The following is an 18,882-nucleotide window of genomic DNA, read 5'->3' as shown; positions in this document are numbered from 1 at the left end:
CTCAGGACACGTGGATTTGCGGTTAAAGCCTGCCTGCCAGCTGATGGGTTCACTGACTGACCCCTGGAGGGGTTTGGCGGATCCCCGCAGGACCTGCTTCCGGGTAAACTGCGGATGGGGCCTCTGCAGAGGACGCGCCCGAGCCTCTAGTGGGGCTGCTACCCGCACAAAGGCCCACGGCTCCCAGGCACCAGCGGTCTTCCCGCCCACGGAGGAGGTCGTGGGCATCCCCACCCCCTTCCTCCCCACAGCCAGTGGCCATCCCGCCACTCCACTCCACGCTGCCGTGCTGACGTCACCGCCCCTCCTCCCCGCCTCGCGCCGCCGTTCCCGCTCCGCCCTCTTTCCCGGCTTGCGCCGCGATGCGGCTCCTCGCCCTAGGCTTCTGCTTGTCGCCCCAAGATGGCGGACACAATGAGCGGGCGTCGCTTGGGTTGTGCCTGAGGCGACTGTGAGGAGGCTCGGTAGACAAGGCCTCACAGTCAGGCAGAAGAATATTGCACGGGCCGTAGGAGGGAGAGGAGGAGGCGGCCTGATTGTCGGCCGCCTTCCAGCTCGTCGCCGGCGCGGCGCCCGCCCCGCCCGGGTCGGCCCTTCAGCAGCCCGCCCGTTCGCCCGCCCGTTCGCCGCGGGGCCCCGCCCCAACCCTGCTCCGCCGCTGCTGCTTCCAGCAGCTGCCGCCATGAAGCTGACCGACAGCGTGCTGCGGAGCTTCCGCGTCGCCAAGGTGTTCCGCGAGAACTCGGACAAGATTAACTGCTTCGACTTCAGCCCGAACGGCGAGACGGTCATCTCGAGCAGCGACGACGACTCCATCGTGCTCTATGACTGCCAGGAGGGCAAGTGAGTGCGGCGGTGGCCCCGGGCCCGGGTCTGAGTCCCTCCCTCCCTCTCGTGGTTCGCCCCGCGGCCAGCTCCCCTCCCCGACTCCGGCCCCCCGCCTATTTTGTGCTCGCTCCTGCCAAGGCCGCTTCCACTCTTGCACTCCAGAGATGTCCAGGAGGCCTTTTAAAAAACGACTAATGATAGCATTAATATTTTGTGTGTCTTTGGTCTCCTCTGAGAGCACTTCTGCATCTTTTGCCCAACTCCACCTTGACCTTGACCTTTAAGCGCCCGACCCGCCCACCCTGGCCCCAGCTGGTAGCTTTTCCACTGCTCGGACTCCAAAAGGTGCGGATCGGCTTTGCCCTCCGCGCAGAACCGCAGAGGCTGCTCTCCTGCTTCATCAAACAGCGTCAGCTTGCTCTCTGTGCCTTCTCCTCGGTGACCTCAATTCAGCCCTGGCACTCCGCCCAACCCCTGCCCCTTTGCTTCCCGCGGTCTTTCTGCCGGAAGGCCGCGTGGGTTGCAGTTCTTAGCTGTCAGGATTTATTTGTTGTGCCTCTTTGGGTCCCGTGTCCTTTCCTTTCTGTTTCAAATCATGCTCTTCCTCCCTCAGACCCAATGCCCACGCTTATTGTGAACTTTTGTAGCAACATCGGAAACTTTTCCTTTTTGCCAGACGCGAACGAACTTGGCTCGACCTGAATGTGAACCTCCCGTTAGAACAAAGAAAGAATCGTATAACAATTTCATGTTTCCGCTTCTGCTTAAAAAAAAAAATTACACTTTAATTCCAAGTCTGGTCTGACCATGAAATTTCTGCATTGCCCCAAGTGCTGGATACCCACCATACCTGCATCTCTGGAAAATCTTATAAGCACAGTATTTACCCTTTTCCCCTGGGGACCATGTCAGCTTCACCTCACCCTTACTTCCTCCACGTCCTTGCTAAATTGTGAGCTCCTTCGGTGCAGAAGCTGGTTTAAGCAAAATTTTATTTCCTTTCAGTCACCTTCCCCAAACAGGTTTGCAGATGTTTGATGTAACTCGGTGGCTACTGGTTTTGTCAGACTTCATTTTGTTGCCTTGTTCCAGATCTTATTTTTGAATCTTTGGGTTTTTCTCTACTTTCTCCAGTTCTTTTGCCTTAAAAACAAAAAACAAAACTGGTGTCTCCTATAAACTTCTTTTGGAACTTGTCTCTTCGTTTGTAAGTTTGGTTATCTAAAGTAATGCTGTTTTGGTCTGAGCTATAATGTTCTGCCCATTTTTCCCCCCACTGGGGCTATGAAAGAGTATTACGTAACTGGCTCTGCATCTGCCTGCAGTATGTGGAAGAATGGCCCATAGTGGTGGTCCTGGGGCGGGAGAGAGTTGTTAGCTGGACCTATGCTGAGTTATTTGAGTCAATGTTACTCATTTAGTATATGGATTTCCTTGTCTGGCCACTTGAATCAGCTTGGAAGAGAGAGTAAGTAAGGTATACAGCTTGGGGGGGTTGTGGGGTCCTGGAGCTAGAAGTAACTTGAAGCTGGCTTACTTGAAATGTTTAGTGCTTGTGCACAGATTGGAATGTTTCCCTGGAATCTGAGGATGGAGAAGTATACCCTCATTCAAAGGAAATGAAGGTTGTGATAGCATTTCTTCAGTTTGTCTCCTAATTTCAACTTGTTGCAAGGGATGACGGTGACTTGAAGTCCTGTCTTGTTAAAAGTAAAATGTTAATTTTATGACATAGTGCAGTTTATTCACTGACATAGCATTTGTACATAATTACAAACTTAAGAGTTACAGCAGTGTTTCAAGGAACTCGCATATGATCCAGTAATTGGCTACATTTGCTTCCTTTGACTTATTCTCTATGTATGTATTTATATGTATGCATTTTTTTTCTGAACTATTAGAGAGTAGATTGGACCTATCAAGCCCCTTTATCCCTAAACACAGATCTCGGTGACATGGTTTTCCTAAACACATAAGGACATTCTCTTACATAACCAGAGCACAGTTATCCAAATTAGGAAATTTAATATTGATAAAATAGTATAGGGCATGCTTTTAAAATTTTTCTCTTTATCAATTGTGGGCTTGTTTCATTGTGATCTGTGATGGGAGAGTGGTTTGGTAGGAGATCTGAGTTCTAGTTTGTCGTTGTGACCAGGTACCGTGTTTCCCCGAAAATAATACCTAGCCGGACTATCAGCTCTAACGCGTCTTTTGGAGCAAAAATTAATATAAGGCCTGGTATTATATTATACCTGGTCTATTATAGTAAAATAAGACCAGGTCTTACATTAATTTTTGCTCCAAAAGTCGCATTAGAGCTGATTGTCTGGCTAGGTCTTATTTTCCGGGAAACACGGTATGTGACTGGTCAGATCACTTCTCTGGATATTAGATGACCTCTTTTAGCCTTTAGGAGTCCATGATCCTGAATGGTAATAAGAAAACATTTGCCACTAGTGTAGGTCAAACTAACATTGGAAGAAAAGTAATGTTGCCTTGTAAGGCATAATACGTTTATTAGATGGTACTAATGTTAACATTATATTGTAGCTAAAACAATGTTCTTTATGCTTGATATTTTCTAGTTTACTGTTTATTTAAGTTTATAATGGAGTTTATCCATTGAGTGATTTTTTTCAACTTGAAAGAATATGAATCTGTGGTAGGTGATGTGAATTATTCAAAGGAAGGCTTTAATATTATTTATTCATACTTGATCACCAGAATCATAAGTGGAGAGAAGCTTACCAAAATATTTGTGGAAAAATGTTCCTGGGCTTTGTAAAGATCACCTGAAATGGACGTAATACATTAGGATATTGCTTTCAAAGTAGGAAATGATAAGAGGTAAAATATTTCTGTTAAGAACAGATCTCAGGTTAGTGTTATTGATAAATTTGAGACAAATAGGCCACATAAAAATTTTCCCTTACTCCACACACTTTAACATTGGCTCTTTAGGCTCTGTCTTCATTGTTGTAGATAGACTGACATAGTGGGATAAGTAAGCTCTTCTTTCCACTGGTAGAGGCAAAGTCAGCTCATCTTTTGAGAGCAAGAACATGTGCACATGCTCATACTCACTCACTCCCTCCCTCACTGGTTAGTTTTACTACACAGTAACCCCAATGCAGAACCTGGGGCAGTGGACTAAACAAGGTAGCCTTTGAGCTGATCTTTTTAGCTGATTTTTCAGTAATGGTAAGGATGTGGAACATTCAGTGCATTAGGAATGCGAAGTCTTGTTTGGAAATAAGTTTTCTGTAGGGAAACCCTTAGCCTCACTGACATTAACAAAAATTGAAACTGCAAATGATTGACTTCATAAAGCTGCTTGAGGCATCTATCTGATTGTTTAGCATCTGCTTTCCAAGAGGGTTTTGCATTGACAGGGTGAACGTCTTTGTCATAAATTGGAATTCTTGGTAAACATTGGTACAGGATTTATGAAATCCTCCTACGCTGAAATGTAGAACATTGTAAGTTTTTGAGTTTGGTTTCAGCTTCATCTTCAAGCTTCTATAGAAGAAAACATTTAAGGAGCTTCAGTGAATGGATTGATATTCTCTAGATTGGAAATGTGTAATTTTACATTAAAATAAAAAGAAAACAACTGATGACTGTTTTGCTAGGGATAGTTAAGCTTGCCTTTCCAAAGGCTCGGTAAGTGCTCTGGACCTTTAGGACAGGGAGGATGGATAGCTTCTGCAACGGCAGGTTATATATAGTAGGAAGTTTTGCATCAGGTTTCAGTTTTGATGAATTATTTCTTTTTGAACAAAGAGCCTAATAAGTGAGTGGCTTAAGAAAAAGTTCCGGCCTCATTGGTTTGACGTTTTTCCATATCCCCCTTTGTTATGTATTAACTTAATGTTGTTTTCTGTGCCTTTCTTACCAATAGATGTACCTTTTTGCAAAGCTTACTTTTGAACATTGGAATAAAAAGACTGAATAGAGTCCTCAGATTTACTTCCACTTCCTAACCTTGGCATTTGGTATTCAGAGGTGAAAGTTGTTGCACTTGATTGATTCTATTTGTTCCCCTTTTGGAAGAAATTTTGTTTCTTTCCAGTTTTATAGCTTACCAGGAGTCCTCACCCTTACCACATCATTCAAGGGCTTCTCTCTTTATTAAGATCCCAGATTTTGGTGATGGAGGATTTTGATGGTTTTCTTTCTCTATCCATTTCCTCACCAGACCAAAGAGAACCCTGTACAGTAAGAAATATGGCGTGGACCTCATCAGATACACTCATGCAGCAAACACAGTCGTTTACAGCTCTAACAAAATAGACGGTAAGCGAGCCTTCTTTTTAGGAAGTTATGGCTATGGTTTCCTTTGTTAAATAGTTCGCGGATTGTTTGTGACTACATCTATTTTGTTTATACCGTGTTTCCCCAAAAATAAGACCGGATCTTATATTAATTTTTGCTCCATTACGGTTTATTTTCAGGGGATGTCTTATGTTTCCATGTATAGCAACCTACATTTATTCAAATACAGTCATATCATCTTCTGGAACATCGTCATAACGTACTAAATGCATCCATTTGGCTGAGATCTTAACTGGGTCTTATTTTTGGGGTAGGTCTTATTTTTTGGGGAAACACGGTAGTTTCTTTAAGTATTTTCCTATGATGTTAGCAATGCTAATAACATTGTTATGATGAAGAGATGCTGGAAGCAAGCCACTAGTGTTTTGAAGGACTTGAAACAGTATGAAAGAGTAGAAAGTGGGAATAGGAAGTAACAAATTGTATTTATGCTTTGTACTTCTTGAAACTTGAAAGAATTCTTTTAGAACAAATAAAAGGAAAGAATACTTGACACACAGCAAGGGTAAACAACAGTACTTCCTGTTCAAAATATAGAGATCTCAGAAAAGTTTTCACAAATGTGTGAGCTATGATAATTTAGGGCATCTTAGAAGAGTTTTTGGTGTATGCCCAACCTTGTATGGTCTAAGTCATAAAGGATAGCGTACTGACTTTGGTTATCTTTGATTCTGGGGATATTTTTTGATCTGAATTTTATCCCTTTCCCCTTTACTTTTAAATAAAGCTAAAGTCTTTAAAGGTTAAAGAATTATTTGTAGAAATTAAACTTGTGAATTTCTTTCTCTAATAAATGGCCTCTGTTTTTACTTGCATTTTGCCTGGGAGAAATCATTTTCACTTGACAGATCATCTTGGTAATTGAGTAGTAACACTCACTTTCATGTTAGGACTTTTTTTTTTTTCATTTAACTTACTGATTTATTGATTCCCCCCCCCCACACACACTTTTTGTAGTAAGATTTTTCTAATGTCATTCAACAGAGATTGTTTAGACTGCTATTTTAGCTATGCCTATCTCAGAGCAGGTGGGCAGGTCTTTTTTTTTTTTTGACTTTTTCTGCCTGTACTTGACTTTTAGTATATTTCATCTTTCCATGACTTTATTTCAGAAGTGGTTATCTAAGTAAGCGTGCATTTGATGCTTTTGGATAAGAATATAAAACATTAGGATCCAGAGGAAACATATCTCTGACCTCTGCATGACTGGTATATTTCTTCTGTTGGGGTGTTTTTCTGGGTGGTTAAATGAGGATTGTCCAAATGGGGTGCACGATGAGGCAAATGTGTGGCACTTGCAGCTTTGCTGCCAGGCCTCTGCTGTGAGGATGTGGCCTTTCCTGTCTCGAGTGCATCCTGAAGAGTTCTCCAACGCTTCGTTTCCTTTTGCCTGATTCCAGGCTGAGGTAGTAGTTTGTACAGTTTGAGGGTCTATGATACCACCCGGTACAGGAGATAACTGTACAGGCCACTGCCTTGCCAGGAACAGCGCGCCAGCTACCGAGTGGGGCGGAGAGGATGGCGTCGCCCTGCTCATCTCTGGGAAACCAGGTAATGGGAGGAAGCCTTTTTCTGCTTAGGGCAGGTGAGTAGTTCCTAGCAGTAGAATAACCAGGAAGACTTTATAGTTGTCATTCGAGAACTTTGAAGATGTTTCCAAGGAAAACCATGTAGAATTCAGTTTTGGAACATACAAAGAGTAGCCTTTTCCCTCTCTCAGGTTACATGCCCTCTTATTAGAAAGTCCCCCTGTGAACCACTGGGATGGCTTGGTGCTTTCAGCCTCTTTGTTCCTGTGTTCTGTTTGCCTCCAAGAATGTTCTTTCTGTGCTTTCCTTTCTGCATTTTGGCACCATTTCCTATTAACCTCTTTCTGCACAACTGTTCCTTATTCATAGTCTTTAGGGGCATAGTACTCTCCAGTTCTATTCTTCATGGTACTTCATTCCCTTCCCATCATCATTTTTGTTTGTTTGTTTGTTTACTCTTTCAGATAGAATCATTTGATTTTTAAGAGTGTCTTATTTTACCCAAACACAAATCTCTATGATTATTCCTTTCTTTGATATTGTCAAAAGTCTCACTGCTATGACTTGGTATAGTTCATGAGTTTGGTTTTGAAATGTCTTGAGATCTTTTAAACTCAATTTTCTCACTTCTTTTTACTACATTATTATTATTATTCTTTTTAACTCACTTCTCTGGTACAAGGGACGAGCGGATAGTTGGCTAATTAGAAAAGAAGTAGTAGGACATTACTTCTCTCCATTTTGTTTAGTTTAATGTAAATTGTATATCCAGTTAACATTCAGGTGAGGTTAGGGTTGCATCCACACAGTGTTAGAGAACTCTGGCCAGAAATATTATGCCAGAGTCCAGCCTGATCCTCAGCTTGGCATGGCTGCTTCATTCTTTGAGTCTGTATCCTCAGCAGCCAGATGTTTTTCTTTAAGGCTTGCCATTCTGTGGGCACTGCAACTATTGTGGTGGTTTTAGCGGGGGTGTGGGGTAGGGGGTGACGGTATATTTACAGAACAAGTTGCATTGTAACTACTTGTATGCAGAAGCTGAAGATTGGTAGTAACAATGATTTTAAACATTGCTCTATATGCTGTCAACTTAAGAACTCTGCTTTTGAATTATGTCATATCTGTAGTGCCCACTCTTCAGCTGTGGATTGGAATTATGCCCAGTATTTATTCACACCTTGCTTGGGTTATGGAAAACAATGAATTCTTCGACTTTGTCTTTTCAAGATGAAAATGCAAAGTAAATTCCTTTAAAAATAGTAGGCTATGATACCATCATACCTTATTTGTCTTCTTTCAGATACTATTCGGTACCTATCCTTGCATGACAACAAATACATCAGATACTTTCCTGGACATAGCAAAAGGTAAGACCCAAGTGTTGCAGAAGTAGATTATTCTTTTACCCAAACAATAGAAGAATGGAAAGATTTTTATCCGTGAACTAAAGCTAGTTCCTCACTGCTGTTTGGCATTCCTCTTAGTCTTCTCTTGTTAATCCCCGCTCAACAGTCAGCTCTTGATTAACTGAGCTTGTGGAGGCAGGGGGAGGATTTCATAGATAAACCGAAATCTTAGTTAAAACATAATTAGGAAAAAGGTAGATTAAAGATATTCAGTGGAAACCTATGTAGTAAAAATTACGCTTAGCATTTAGGAACCCCAAATATCATATATCCTTTAATGAAAAGATCATTTACATATATGAAACCTTGTATCGGTGGCCCCCATTTTAGCAGGCCCCTGCTCCACATGAACTATGAGAACATCTTAATGAGGATGCAAAAAAAAAATTAATAATTGTCCTTTGTTACTTTTGAAAGCCAAGGATCTTGTTTCCTCATTCTATTTTGTAATGCAGGTTGCTTCTCTCTCTCCTACCCCAATTGCCCCAGTATTTTTTCTCATTTTTTCAAGTTTTGGTTGAATGTTAAACATTTTTTCCCTTGGATGATACTTTAATCATGGGAGAAGGTGTTATTTCCTCCTGCTTTCACTTGCAAATGTACGAAAGCCAGCTTGGAGTGGTTGAGAACTCTGGCAGGAGGTTGGCCAACAGCACTGTTTTCTGCCCCACTTCTGATTGGGCAGGGCATTTCTATGTTGGTGAAGATAAGAGGTGGCAGCTGTTGGTTACTGTGCAGTTCCACAGAAAGAATGGCTTGTGACAGGTAGATGTTTTTGCTTGTTTATAATCAAATTAGTGTTCACAAATGTACTGTCTGTAATTAAGAGTTGACTGCCGTTATTCAGAATTCTTTCCAATCTTCCCAATTATTCAACCTCTACTTCCTGATTCTCAGTAGATGACTTTGTCTTTCCTTTTTTGAGAAAATCAAAGCCATCCAAAATGAGTTCTTTTCAGTTTCTATCCCTTCCACCTAAATTCTTCTCTTCCTGGGAATCCTTTCCTTGAGAAAGAAGTAGCCTTTCTTCCTTGACAAAACCAGCTTCTCTCTTTCTCCTCGCTTCCATCTCCTTAACTGTACTTTTCCTTGCTGCCTACAAACTTTCTTGGTGTTCCTTATCTGAAGTCTCTTTCTTGAGCCTATCACCTACTCCTTTGCACTGTCAAACATGAAAGAATAATCTGCATACTCCCAGCTTCACTTCCTCACACTCATTCACGATTTTAAGCCACTCTCCATCTAGTTCCAGAGTCATGGGGCTTTTTTTAAGCTGTTTTATTACTTCCCTGCTGCCTCTAGTCAAAATCCATTGCCTTGGGCTTTTTTTCCCCCTTGTCCCCTTGTGCTCATGCTCTCAGTAAAGCTTTTTTTCCCCCTTTTGGCAGCTGACTTTTCCCATCTTGGTTGTGTTCTAGCTATTCTTGGCCTGTCTTTCTCCTTTTGACTCTAAAGTGAACAAGATTCTCTCCTAGCTTTTCCCCCTTTTGGTATTTTCTCAAATATCTCCACTGATTTCATTTACCTCTATTCAGATAGCTTTGCAAATCAGTATTTTTAGTCCATGTCTGTCATGATTTCCTGACTCAACTTCCACCTATAGGTTTTATACACATCCACGCAGATCCAACGGGATCCTGCCTGACAGGTCCAACATTCCATCCATCGTTATATTCCTTGGGCCAGCTTCTCCCTGTCTGCCTGATGTTTCATCTCTGTCCTTTCCAATTCTCCAGCCTCAAAGCCTATGTTATCTGTTCACTCCCTTTCCCCTGCCTTTACATCCACTGAGATGTTAGGTCTTATTGATTCTACCTCGGTTTAACCTTAGGTGTCGCTCTCCTCTATATTCTCTTCTTTGCTTCTGTTCTGACTTAATGCTGTCAGGTGAATTATTGTCAAATCCTAATTAATCTCCCTATCCCTCACCATCCTGCTTCGGCATCCTGTATTACAGTTCTGACCACTTCACAGCCTCGCTTAGGAAGCCTTAGTGGTTCTCCACATCTGCCTGCTCTTTCCGCTTGGAGTTAGGTTCTCTTCCTTCTGGCTCTGACATGTTTTCCCAGCGTTATCTCCCACCACTCTAGTTGAGGCTCACTGAACATGTGACTCAGACTTTCCTATCTTGCACCTTCTGGAAAGGCATCTCCCATTGAAACCCTGTTGGCCACAGGTGCTGCTTCTTCCAGAAAGCCTTCCTTGACCCTCTCTGGGAGTTGCCTGACTAGACAGTTAAGCTTCTTTTGTATTCCTTGTACCTGTCAGCATAGCCTTGTGCCAAGATAGACTAACTCTAAGCTTTTGCTTGAATACCATGGCATAAAATTTTATGTCTGTATGCATTCTGCTCATCTGTTTCAATATTGCCTCAGCATTTTCAGGAAATTTTGGCTCACAGTATCTTTTAAATTTTTAAGTTGAGGAGCTAGTGCAAGTACTGAGTTTTATTGGAAGCCTTTTTTTGGGGGGGGCAAAAACTTTTTTAAAAAATTTTCTCACTTTCTATTCATGGCATACATTTTAATTCTTTCTAGTGTAATGAAAGCCTCCTGAAGCCCCTTTAGTGTCATCTAAAACTTGAACTGCCTTTATTTCTAGATAAAAAAATCCATTCATAAATAAGCTGTGCAGTTTAATCCTTTTTTATTTACTTCAAATTTTTCTTTGTCAAAATGAAACAGTACAATATGCGCATTTCCTCTGTAATCTTCATCTGTGATACCAGCTCCTATACCTACGAAGTGCTTGCAGCCGAGCCAGAATGTGGAACTACTTGGACATAACACCCAGAAGGAAGGGCCACCTGAATGCCTGCTTTCACAAGGGCTTTCTCCATAGCTGGTGCTATAGAATTGCAGGCACTGCACGGGTCAGAGCCCGCGGTCCTCAAGGACCCCATGTTTGGGACCATGGTATGCGCTGAGAGGCAGGTAAAGTGGATCCACATGTGGTCCTTCTCTGCAGGCCAGGCCCAAAGGCTGGGGAGATGGCATGGCAGAGCACAGCATGACAGAGCGAGAACATGAGCAGAAGGGACAAGAGAGCTCAGGATGAGCCCTTGGAAGAAATGTTTTTCAGTGAGTGATTCTTAATGGTATATCCATAAAAAGGGACCCATATCGGAAATACAGTTGCTATTAGCACAGAATTGTGTCTAAGTCTAGTGTCCAAACCAGCAGTCTCACCATCACCGAGGAGCTTGTTAGAAACTCAGATTCTCAGACCTAAGCCCAGACCTATTGGCTTAGTTCTGGGAGTGGATCGCAGCAGTCTGTTTGAACCCGCCAGGCGATGCCGCTGCCACTCAGGTTTAGAATATTGGTATAGTGCATAAACGGCTAGTTAAGGAATCATGGTTTTTGTTTTTAATTGAGGTATAGTTCAGTACTATAAATTCACCCTTTTAAAGTCACCCTTTTAAAATATATGGTTCAGTGGTTTTTATAGAGTTGGGCAACCATCACCACTATCTAATTCCAGAACATTTTTGTCATCCCAAAGAGAAACCTATACCCATTAGCAGCCTCTCCCCCCATTTCCCCTCAGCCCTGCCCCTGGCAACCACTAATCTACTTTCTGTCTCTATAGCTTTGCCTCTTCTAGACATTTTGTATAAATGGAATCAGACAATATGTGTGGCCTTTTTTGTTTGACTTCTTTCACTTACCATGTTTCCAAGGTTTATGCATGTTGTAACATAAATCAGTATTTCATTTTTTATTATTGAATAATATTCCATTGTATGGATGTGTACCACATTTTGTTTATCCATTTTTAGTTGGTGGATATTTGGATTTTCAATTTTCAGCTGTTATGAATAATACTGCTGTGAATTTGTGTGTATTTTTGTGTGGATACGTATTTTCATTTTCTTGGTATATACCTAGGATTGGAATTTCTGTGTCACATAGCAACTCTAGCTTTAATTTTTTGTAGAACTGTAAAACTTTTCCAAAGCAACTGTATCATTTCACATTCCCACCAGCAATGTATGAGGGTTCAGTTTCTCCACATCCTCCTTTCTACACTTACCTCCTTTTTTTTTTCAATCTCTTGGATTATAGAGACTTGTGTGAATTATCTTGATATTATGGCTAGTGATACTATGGCTAGTGGAATTATCTTGATAATGTCTTGATATTATGACTAGTGGTTATGAAGTGATATCTCATTGTGGTTTGATTTGCATTGGAGTCATACATTTTTATGCTGCAGCTTTAAGTTGTTTTTTTTACTTATAATAGTTACCTTTGATTATTCCAGATTGCTTGTGTATGTATGTTTCTTAAAATGTTAATTTGGGGAGAATAGATATGTATAGATTAGGCTGGTAGAGTGGCTTAAAGTTCACATCCAAGTTTTGCAACTGTTTTGCTTCAACTCCTATTTATCTCGATGCATTGCAGGGTGGTGGCCTTGTCCATGTCACCTGTGGATGACACTTTCATTTCTGGGTCTCTTGATAAGACGATTCGACTCTGGGATCTCCGGTCTCCTAACTGCCAGGTAATGGTACCTTACAGTTACACTTTGAGTGTTTTCTATGGTAAGCACTATCATCCGCTTTCCCTCTTAAGGAAAGGGGATAACAGTGGTTCCATTCTGGGATCCTGAGTCTTTAAACTTGGGAGAAAATCTGTTTTCCTGGTAGGTTAGCTGGTAGTTAAGCAAATGCCCTAATCTGTTACATATTACATTATGCTCTGTGGCTTATTGCTTTAAAAAAACAGTTTTCCTGGAGCCTTTGGGCTATAGCTTTTAGCCTCAAGGGATTTGTTTTTATTTTAATTCAGTATTTATAAAATTGTACAGTTAGGGTTGATCTGAAATCAGCTATATGGAGACCTGTTTTTTAAAAGCCTCATTTTAGTTTTTCTGTTCTGTAGGTAGGCTGGTACCTATTTGTGTCACTTTCTTGTTATAGTTTTCACTGGGAAAAATAATTTTTATAGTGGTAGGATCCTAGGTTCATTAACTTTTTTTCTTGTTTTTTTTTTTTTTTTTCCTAGGGACTCATGCATTTACAGGGCAAGCCAGTTTGTTCTTTTGATCCAGAAGGGTTAATTTTTGCTGCAGGTGTCAATTCTGAAATGGTCAAACTTTATGACCTTCGCTCTTTTGATAAGGTAAATCTTTGAATCTTTATGCTATCTTGATATGGAAGTGTTGAAGGGTGAAATGGACATATAAGAACCTTTTCTATGGAAGAGGAGCGATGTGGTAGATTAATTAGTGTCAGAGCAGTTGTTTATCCTAGTCAAAGAGGAATCTAAAGGGATAGAAGGAGAGTTGGCTCTGGCAGCAGGAATTATTGATGTGCCTTGGCCTGGGGCTGCTACTTTTACAGGGGCCATTTGCGACCTTTAAGATGCAGTATGATCGGACTTGTGAGTGGACAGGACTTAAGTTCAGCAATGATGGCAAACTCATCCTCATCTCCACCAACGGCAGCTTTATCCGGCTCATTGATGCATTTAAAGGAGTGGTGATGCACACGTTTGGGGTGAGCTGACAGCATTTGAGCATGGATGTTTCCGTGCTCATACCTTCTGGGCTGAGAATTGTGTTAGCGGGTTGGTGGAAACCAGTGGTTATCCTTGACTCACTGATTAAGGCTGGACTTGCATTTTCTTCCTGCGCATGAACTTATTTCTCTTGGATTCTAAGACATTCACTTCTCACCCAGTGACCCAAGTTTGGTTTTTAGATATAAAATAATTCCTGACCATAAACATTTTCTTGTCCTCTTGAATATGGAGTTGTTGGGGGTAGGGGGTGAATTGTAAAGGGTGGCGACCAAGTTTGCAATCTGGATGGGGCTGTGCATGAGGAGAGGGGTTCACAGAAAGGAAGGTGATGTGTGTGCCGCGTTGGATCAGTGTTTCTAGGGCAATTGTTTCTGTTAAAGGTGCTATAACATAACTATTGTGCTTTGTCTTAGGGTTATGCCAACAGCAAAGCTGTCACATTGGAGGCCTCGTTTACTCCAGACTCCCAGTTTATTATGATTGGTAAGCTTCCTTTACCCCCCTTGGGGGGGTATTTCCCTCATACTGTGCATTTGTTTATTCATATTATTTTTGTTAGTTTTAACTAATTATTATTTATCATACTTTTGATGGGTGTTCTATGATTTTCGTATAGCGCAATATGTAAAAAGTATAGTGTCTTTAAACTATCCTGATTTTGCAGGTTTTTACTGGGAATTGGCATTAATAGGTCTTCCCTGAACCAGCATTAGCGTTAAGCTCTACAAGCGCTGTTTCACTAGTAACTTTCCGATGTAACCCTGCTTTCAGTCATCTTAATGGCGAGATGGTGGTAGTGTAGTGATACTCAGTCCTCTTTTAAATGAGAAAACTGAGGTTAGAGGGGAGGTGACATGCCCAGGATCAAATAACTAGGGTTAAGATTAATCTCCCGAAGTGTCCTTTCCTCACTGCTTCTCCCTCAATTTCTGCTGAGGGCTAGGTCCTGAAACTTGGTCTCTTTCCAGATGTCAGTCTGTGTCTCTTTCCCACTTGTCTTTGTAGTCTTTGTATTGTGCTTTGAGCTGTTGTATTTTCCTTGATCATTCTCTTAGGTTCAGAGGATGGCAAAATCCATGTCTGGAATGGAGAGAGCGGTATAAAAGTAGCTGTGTTGGATGGCAAACACACAGGCCCCATTACCTGTTTGCAGTTCAACCCCAAGTTCATGACCTTTGCCAGTGCGTGTTCCAACATGGTATGTGAACAACGAGAGATGTCCTCCACTGAGTGGCCCTTTCCATTTGGGTGGTGGGTGTTTCAATGAGTACAGCAAGCTGTGTTCTAAATAGGTGCATTACAAGCACCCAAGTTCATGTTTCTCAACTGGTGGGGTCCCTCTGTCACCTCTGAGCTCTGATCGGGCTGGTCTTTTTGCTTTTATTCTTTATTTCTGTGATCTGGGATCTCCTCTGAGCTCCTGGGAGATCTTACGGCAGTTTTTGCTCTGGCTCCTGGTTTTATACCCAAACTGCCTGGGCTATACTTACAGCTTTTTGGCTTCTTAAAATACTTTGAACAAGCCTTTTTGTAGCTGCAACCTTTCAGTTTTCTGTTCATTGTATGCTGAATTCCTCAGAAATTCTTAACTGATCATAAGTCACCACTTAGAATTTCCTCTAGGCCCTCGTTTCTTCCTAGATAATACTAGCAGAACAAAGCATCATGAGTCTCAGTCTCCAGTTTCCTCTCGGCATCTCCTAAACCTTCCTGGGTATTTGGGGATGAGGCACTTCAGTGCTGTCTTACCTAGAATACATTGCTTTTTCTCCCCCTCCTTTTTTTAAAACTAAGAACAGTGTCAGGAAAAAAATGCAACAAAACCATCCAATCCAATCCCTCTCATTTTTTACAGCTCAGGAAGGAGAGGGCCTGCCTGAGGTCACCCTATAGATTAGCAGTGAGGTCAGGTTACCCAGACCCCCCACCTCTTGGATAGCACTACTTTTTTTCCCTTAACTACTAGGCCACTGTGGTGGAAGGTAGACAGTGTTGGAGGGAAACAGAACCAGCTTACTTTCATGTAGAGTGGGGAATATTTCTCCATAGATTGCCAGAGTCAGTTGGTCAGGAGGCTGCCACCAGCCATAACACCTCCATTATTGAGGTTGGACAGCTTGATGCCATGGGAAGGGGTAAGGAGAACCCTCAGCAGTTAAGAGAGAGGCTTGGCTTTTAAAAATTGACTTATGTTCTCCTTCCAGGCCTTCTGGTTGCCCACCATTGATGACTGACCCTGATGCTCCTCGGCTGTTTCTGTACAGCGAGGGTGGCCAGCAGGAAAAAACTCAGAGGGGACTGAGATGGCAGTGGGATTGGATCATTTGACTGGGCTGGAGAGCATCCTTCCACATGGCCCTCCCAAGGATGTGCTGTACATCTGCTCAAAAGAAAAAAAATTACTTTGCCGAGCTTCTTCAAAAGGACTCCTGGTGCAGCAGATTCAATCGGGATTCAGATTTTCCAGCTGTCACTGCACTGAGCTCCTCCAGACTCATGATTAGGGTATAGTGGGGCCCTTTAGACGCCTTCAATTTTGAATGTATTTGCTGCTGAGGAGCCGGTGAAGTTGTTAATTCTGCACATCCCTTCTCCCACCCCCATAAATGCATGGGAAGCCACAGTTCTGGTTTTGAGATGCTAGGGCAGCTCAGTGCCCCTCGCCCTCACCCTGCATGTCTTATTACTGGGTCTCCCTGTGTCATTGTGGTACAATCCACAACCATCATGTTACTTAGGTGCCAAACATTTGCAAAAATAAGTCTTCATGTATCTCGGGGTTAGAAAGGGACAGATACACAGTGACCTCGCTTGTCAGGAAGCCTTGCAAGTTAGTTGTTGGAGGCTCTGGGTGTTGGGTGGGAAAAGGCCCAATAGCCTTCAAGGGAGGGAGGGGTAGCAGGTGAGTTCCTAGGGCTGGGAGGTTTAGCAGCAGCCTGGTGTGGTCCCTCATCATCAAGACAAACCCTTGGTTCTCCTGGGTGCCTACCCAGCTTGGTTGTGTACAAAAGCAAAGTGGGAGTCTATTTTTGTACATGAGATACATCACACTTTCCTGTGGGCCAGTATTGTGGAGTAAGTCTGAGTTGTTTACACTGATGCCTTCCCTGCCCACCACAAATTGTGTACATACTCATAATACCACCCCTTCCCCAGCTCCCAACCACGAGCTGGCTGTAGGCCTGTGTTATATGTTATATCTAGCCTTTTTATATATGACCTGGGATTTCTGTTGTTTGTATTTTAGCACAGTGTGTATACCTTCATTTAAATATATATGTGCATACATATATATGTATATGTATGTATGCATATATATATATACACATATATATATATATATATATATATAAAATACCTATCATTTCTCAGAGTTCAGCCGAAGGACATGGAGTCCCGGAAGCCCCGTGGGAAAGACTGCATCTTTGCTAATAGTGTTTGCCACAAGTGTTAGTGAGTCTTCCCTAGTACATTTTTCCCTTCAGAAGACTGAATGAAGCAAAGCTTCAAGTGTTTGTTTTTCCCATGGCAGCTAAGTGAGGGTCTTGGGATGACTCCCTTGTGTTCCTCAAGCCGCACTTTGGGGCCCTTTGAAGTATTAGCCCCCTTTTTTGCCTGGTGATGGCTCTGTCTGCGCCTATATATGTGACAGTCACTTTTGCATGCCTTTGGTGTCTGGCTTGCAGTATTTGGGGACAGGATGCTGAAAACGGCATTTTCAGTTTGTCTGAGGCTTCTTTACCAATTACAGGTCACTCCTGTTTACCTGGTATGTCTGCCTTCTTGTTTCTTTTCCTTGCCTTCTCTTGGGAGAGGGAGGGGTCCTGATCAGGGTTGAGATGAGCTGCTGCTGGCTCCTGGCCTCTTCCTCCCCCGCATGGCCTTCTTAGAGCAGGATGAATGGCATGTTATTTCACTGAATTCCCAAACATTTTAGCAGGTATCATATTCTCTGCAGATCCAGAAACAGACTCAACAAGGTTATGATTTGCCCAACAGTACATAGCTGCTAGGGGAGTAAGCAAGCCATTATTGCCGCTGTTCAGCAGGAATAGGCTGTGAATTGTTAGCAATTACTGTTTTGTTTCAGATATTTTTTAGCAATTACTTTTGGACTTGTTCCTCAAACTTGAAGGGCAAGGGCACGGATCTCTCCCAAATGTTGAATAGAATCTGCAGCTTCTGCAGTGCCACCCACTCTGGCTTTGCTGTGTCAGAGTGGAGGGTCTTAGAAGCCAAATGGTCTGAGCTGTTAGTGCCGACTCCTGGTTTTCCAGGGTAGAAAATTTATGGGGGCAATAACTTCAGAGTGCTCCGAACTGTGGGTTAACAAGAGGCTGCATAATTAACACATCTGTAATCAGAGCAGCCACCTGTCAGCAGGTGACTTGCCAGTCAGCAGGAAAATGATTTGTATTGAGCTCCTATGTGTCCAAAGCTGAGGTACCATGTCCTTTGAAAATATGCACTGCATGGCCTCTATTTGTGGGGACCTATGGCTGCAGAGCTGGCTCCTGAGTTGGGAAGGAAGGGGAAAAGATGCAGTTACAAGTGACTGGAGATGATGTGGGGCTGGGAATAAAGCCGAATAAAGGGAGAAAGGAGGCTGTGGGCCAGAGAGGCTGAGGGCTGGGGCTGCGAGCATGCTCAGTGGGAACAGGTGCTTGCGTTCTCGGGGGAGGGGCTGCTCCCCATGCTCTCAAAAGGCAGGGCCAAAGCTACCAATTTGTATGACAGTAAGACTACACTCTCAACCACCAGCCAGTGGGGTATTTTTCTTCTAGGAAAAAACTTCCCTGTTGAAATTATAATTAAAGCTTATTAAGGAAAATTTGGGAATTTTTAAAAGAATCAGTTTGCCACCCAAATGCTACCACTGTTAATCTTTTGGTGTTAAATGTTCCTCTAGACATTTCTGTGTGTAGATTTTCAGTGTTTACATAGTTGTTATTCTACTGTACATACAATTTTATGTCCCTTTTGTACTTAACATATAAACATTTTTTCCATGTTATCTGTCTTAAACAGAATTTTATGGCTGCAGTCTTCCATTGAGTTTCTGTAGCATTGCTTGCCTGGTTCCTAGATTTGGAGGGAAGGATGGGTTGTCTCCTGGCTCGTACTGGGACTTGCTGTGATACCATGTGGATGGATTATTGGTCTCCCTGGGACTGCCCCTGACTGTCCCTGGTGACTAAGGCCTATGGACTGGTGAGAGGAACCCCTTGACCCAGCCCTCAACAGATTGCA

At 42.6% G+C, this 18,882-nt stretch overlaps 1 protein-coding gene across 1 annotated transcript; it reads left to right on the top strand.

The window, feature by feature from the left end:
- Positions 1–342: 342 nt before the first annotated feature.
- WDR82 (WD repeat domain 82) lies at positions 343–18,646 on the top strand. Its single transcript, XM_019724338.3, has 9 exons — positions 343–843; positions 5,030–5,127; positions 7,996–8,062; positions 12,511–12,610; positions 13,114–13,230; positions 13,452–13,607; positions 14,046–14,115; positions 14,688–14,830; positions 15,837–18,646. Exons 1-9 carry the CDS (start codon positions 683–685, stop codon positions 15,864–15,866), a joined length of 942 nt encoding a protein of 313 aa, XP_019579897.1. The 5' UTR covers positions 343–682; the 3' UTR covers positions 15,867–18,646.
- The last annotated feature ends 236 nt before the right edge of the window (positions 18,647–18,882 follow it).

Source organism: Rhinolophus sinicus, chromosome 5 (assembly GCF_057876585.1).
Source record: "Rhinolophus sinicus isolate RSI-liver-muscle chromosome 5, RSI-T2T, whole genome shotgun sequence".
Taxonomy (NCBI): Eukaryota; Metazoa; Chordata; class Mammalia; order Chiroptera; family Rhinolophidae; genus Rhinolophus; species Rhinolophus sinicus.
Note: the sequence above shows the minus strand (reverse complement) of the source record. Positions and strands in the feature narration are given on the sequence as shown.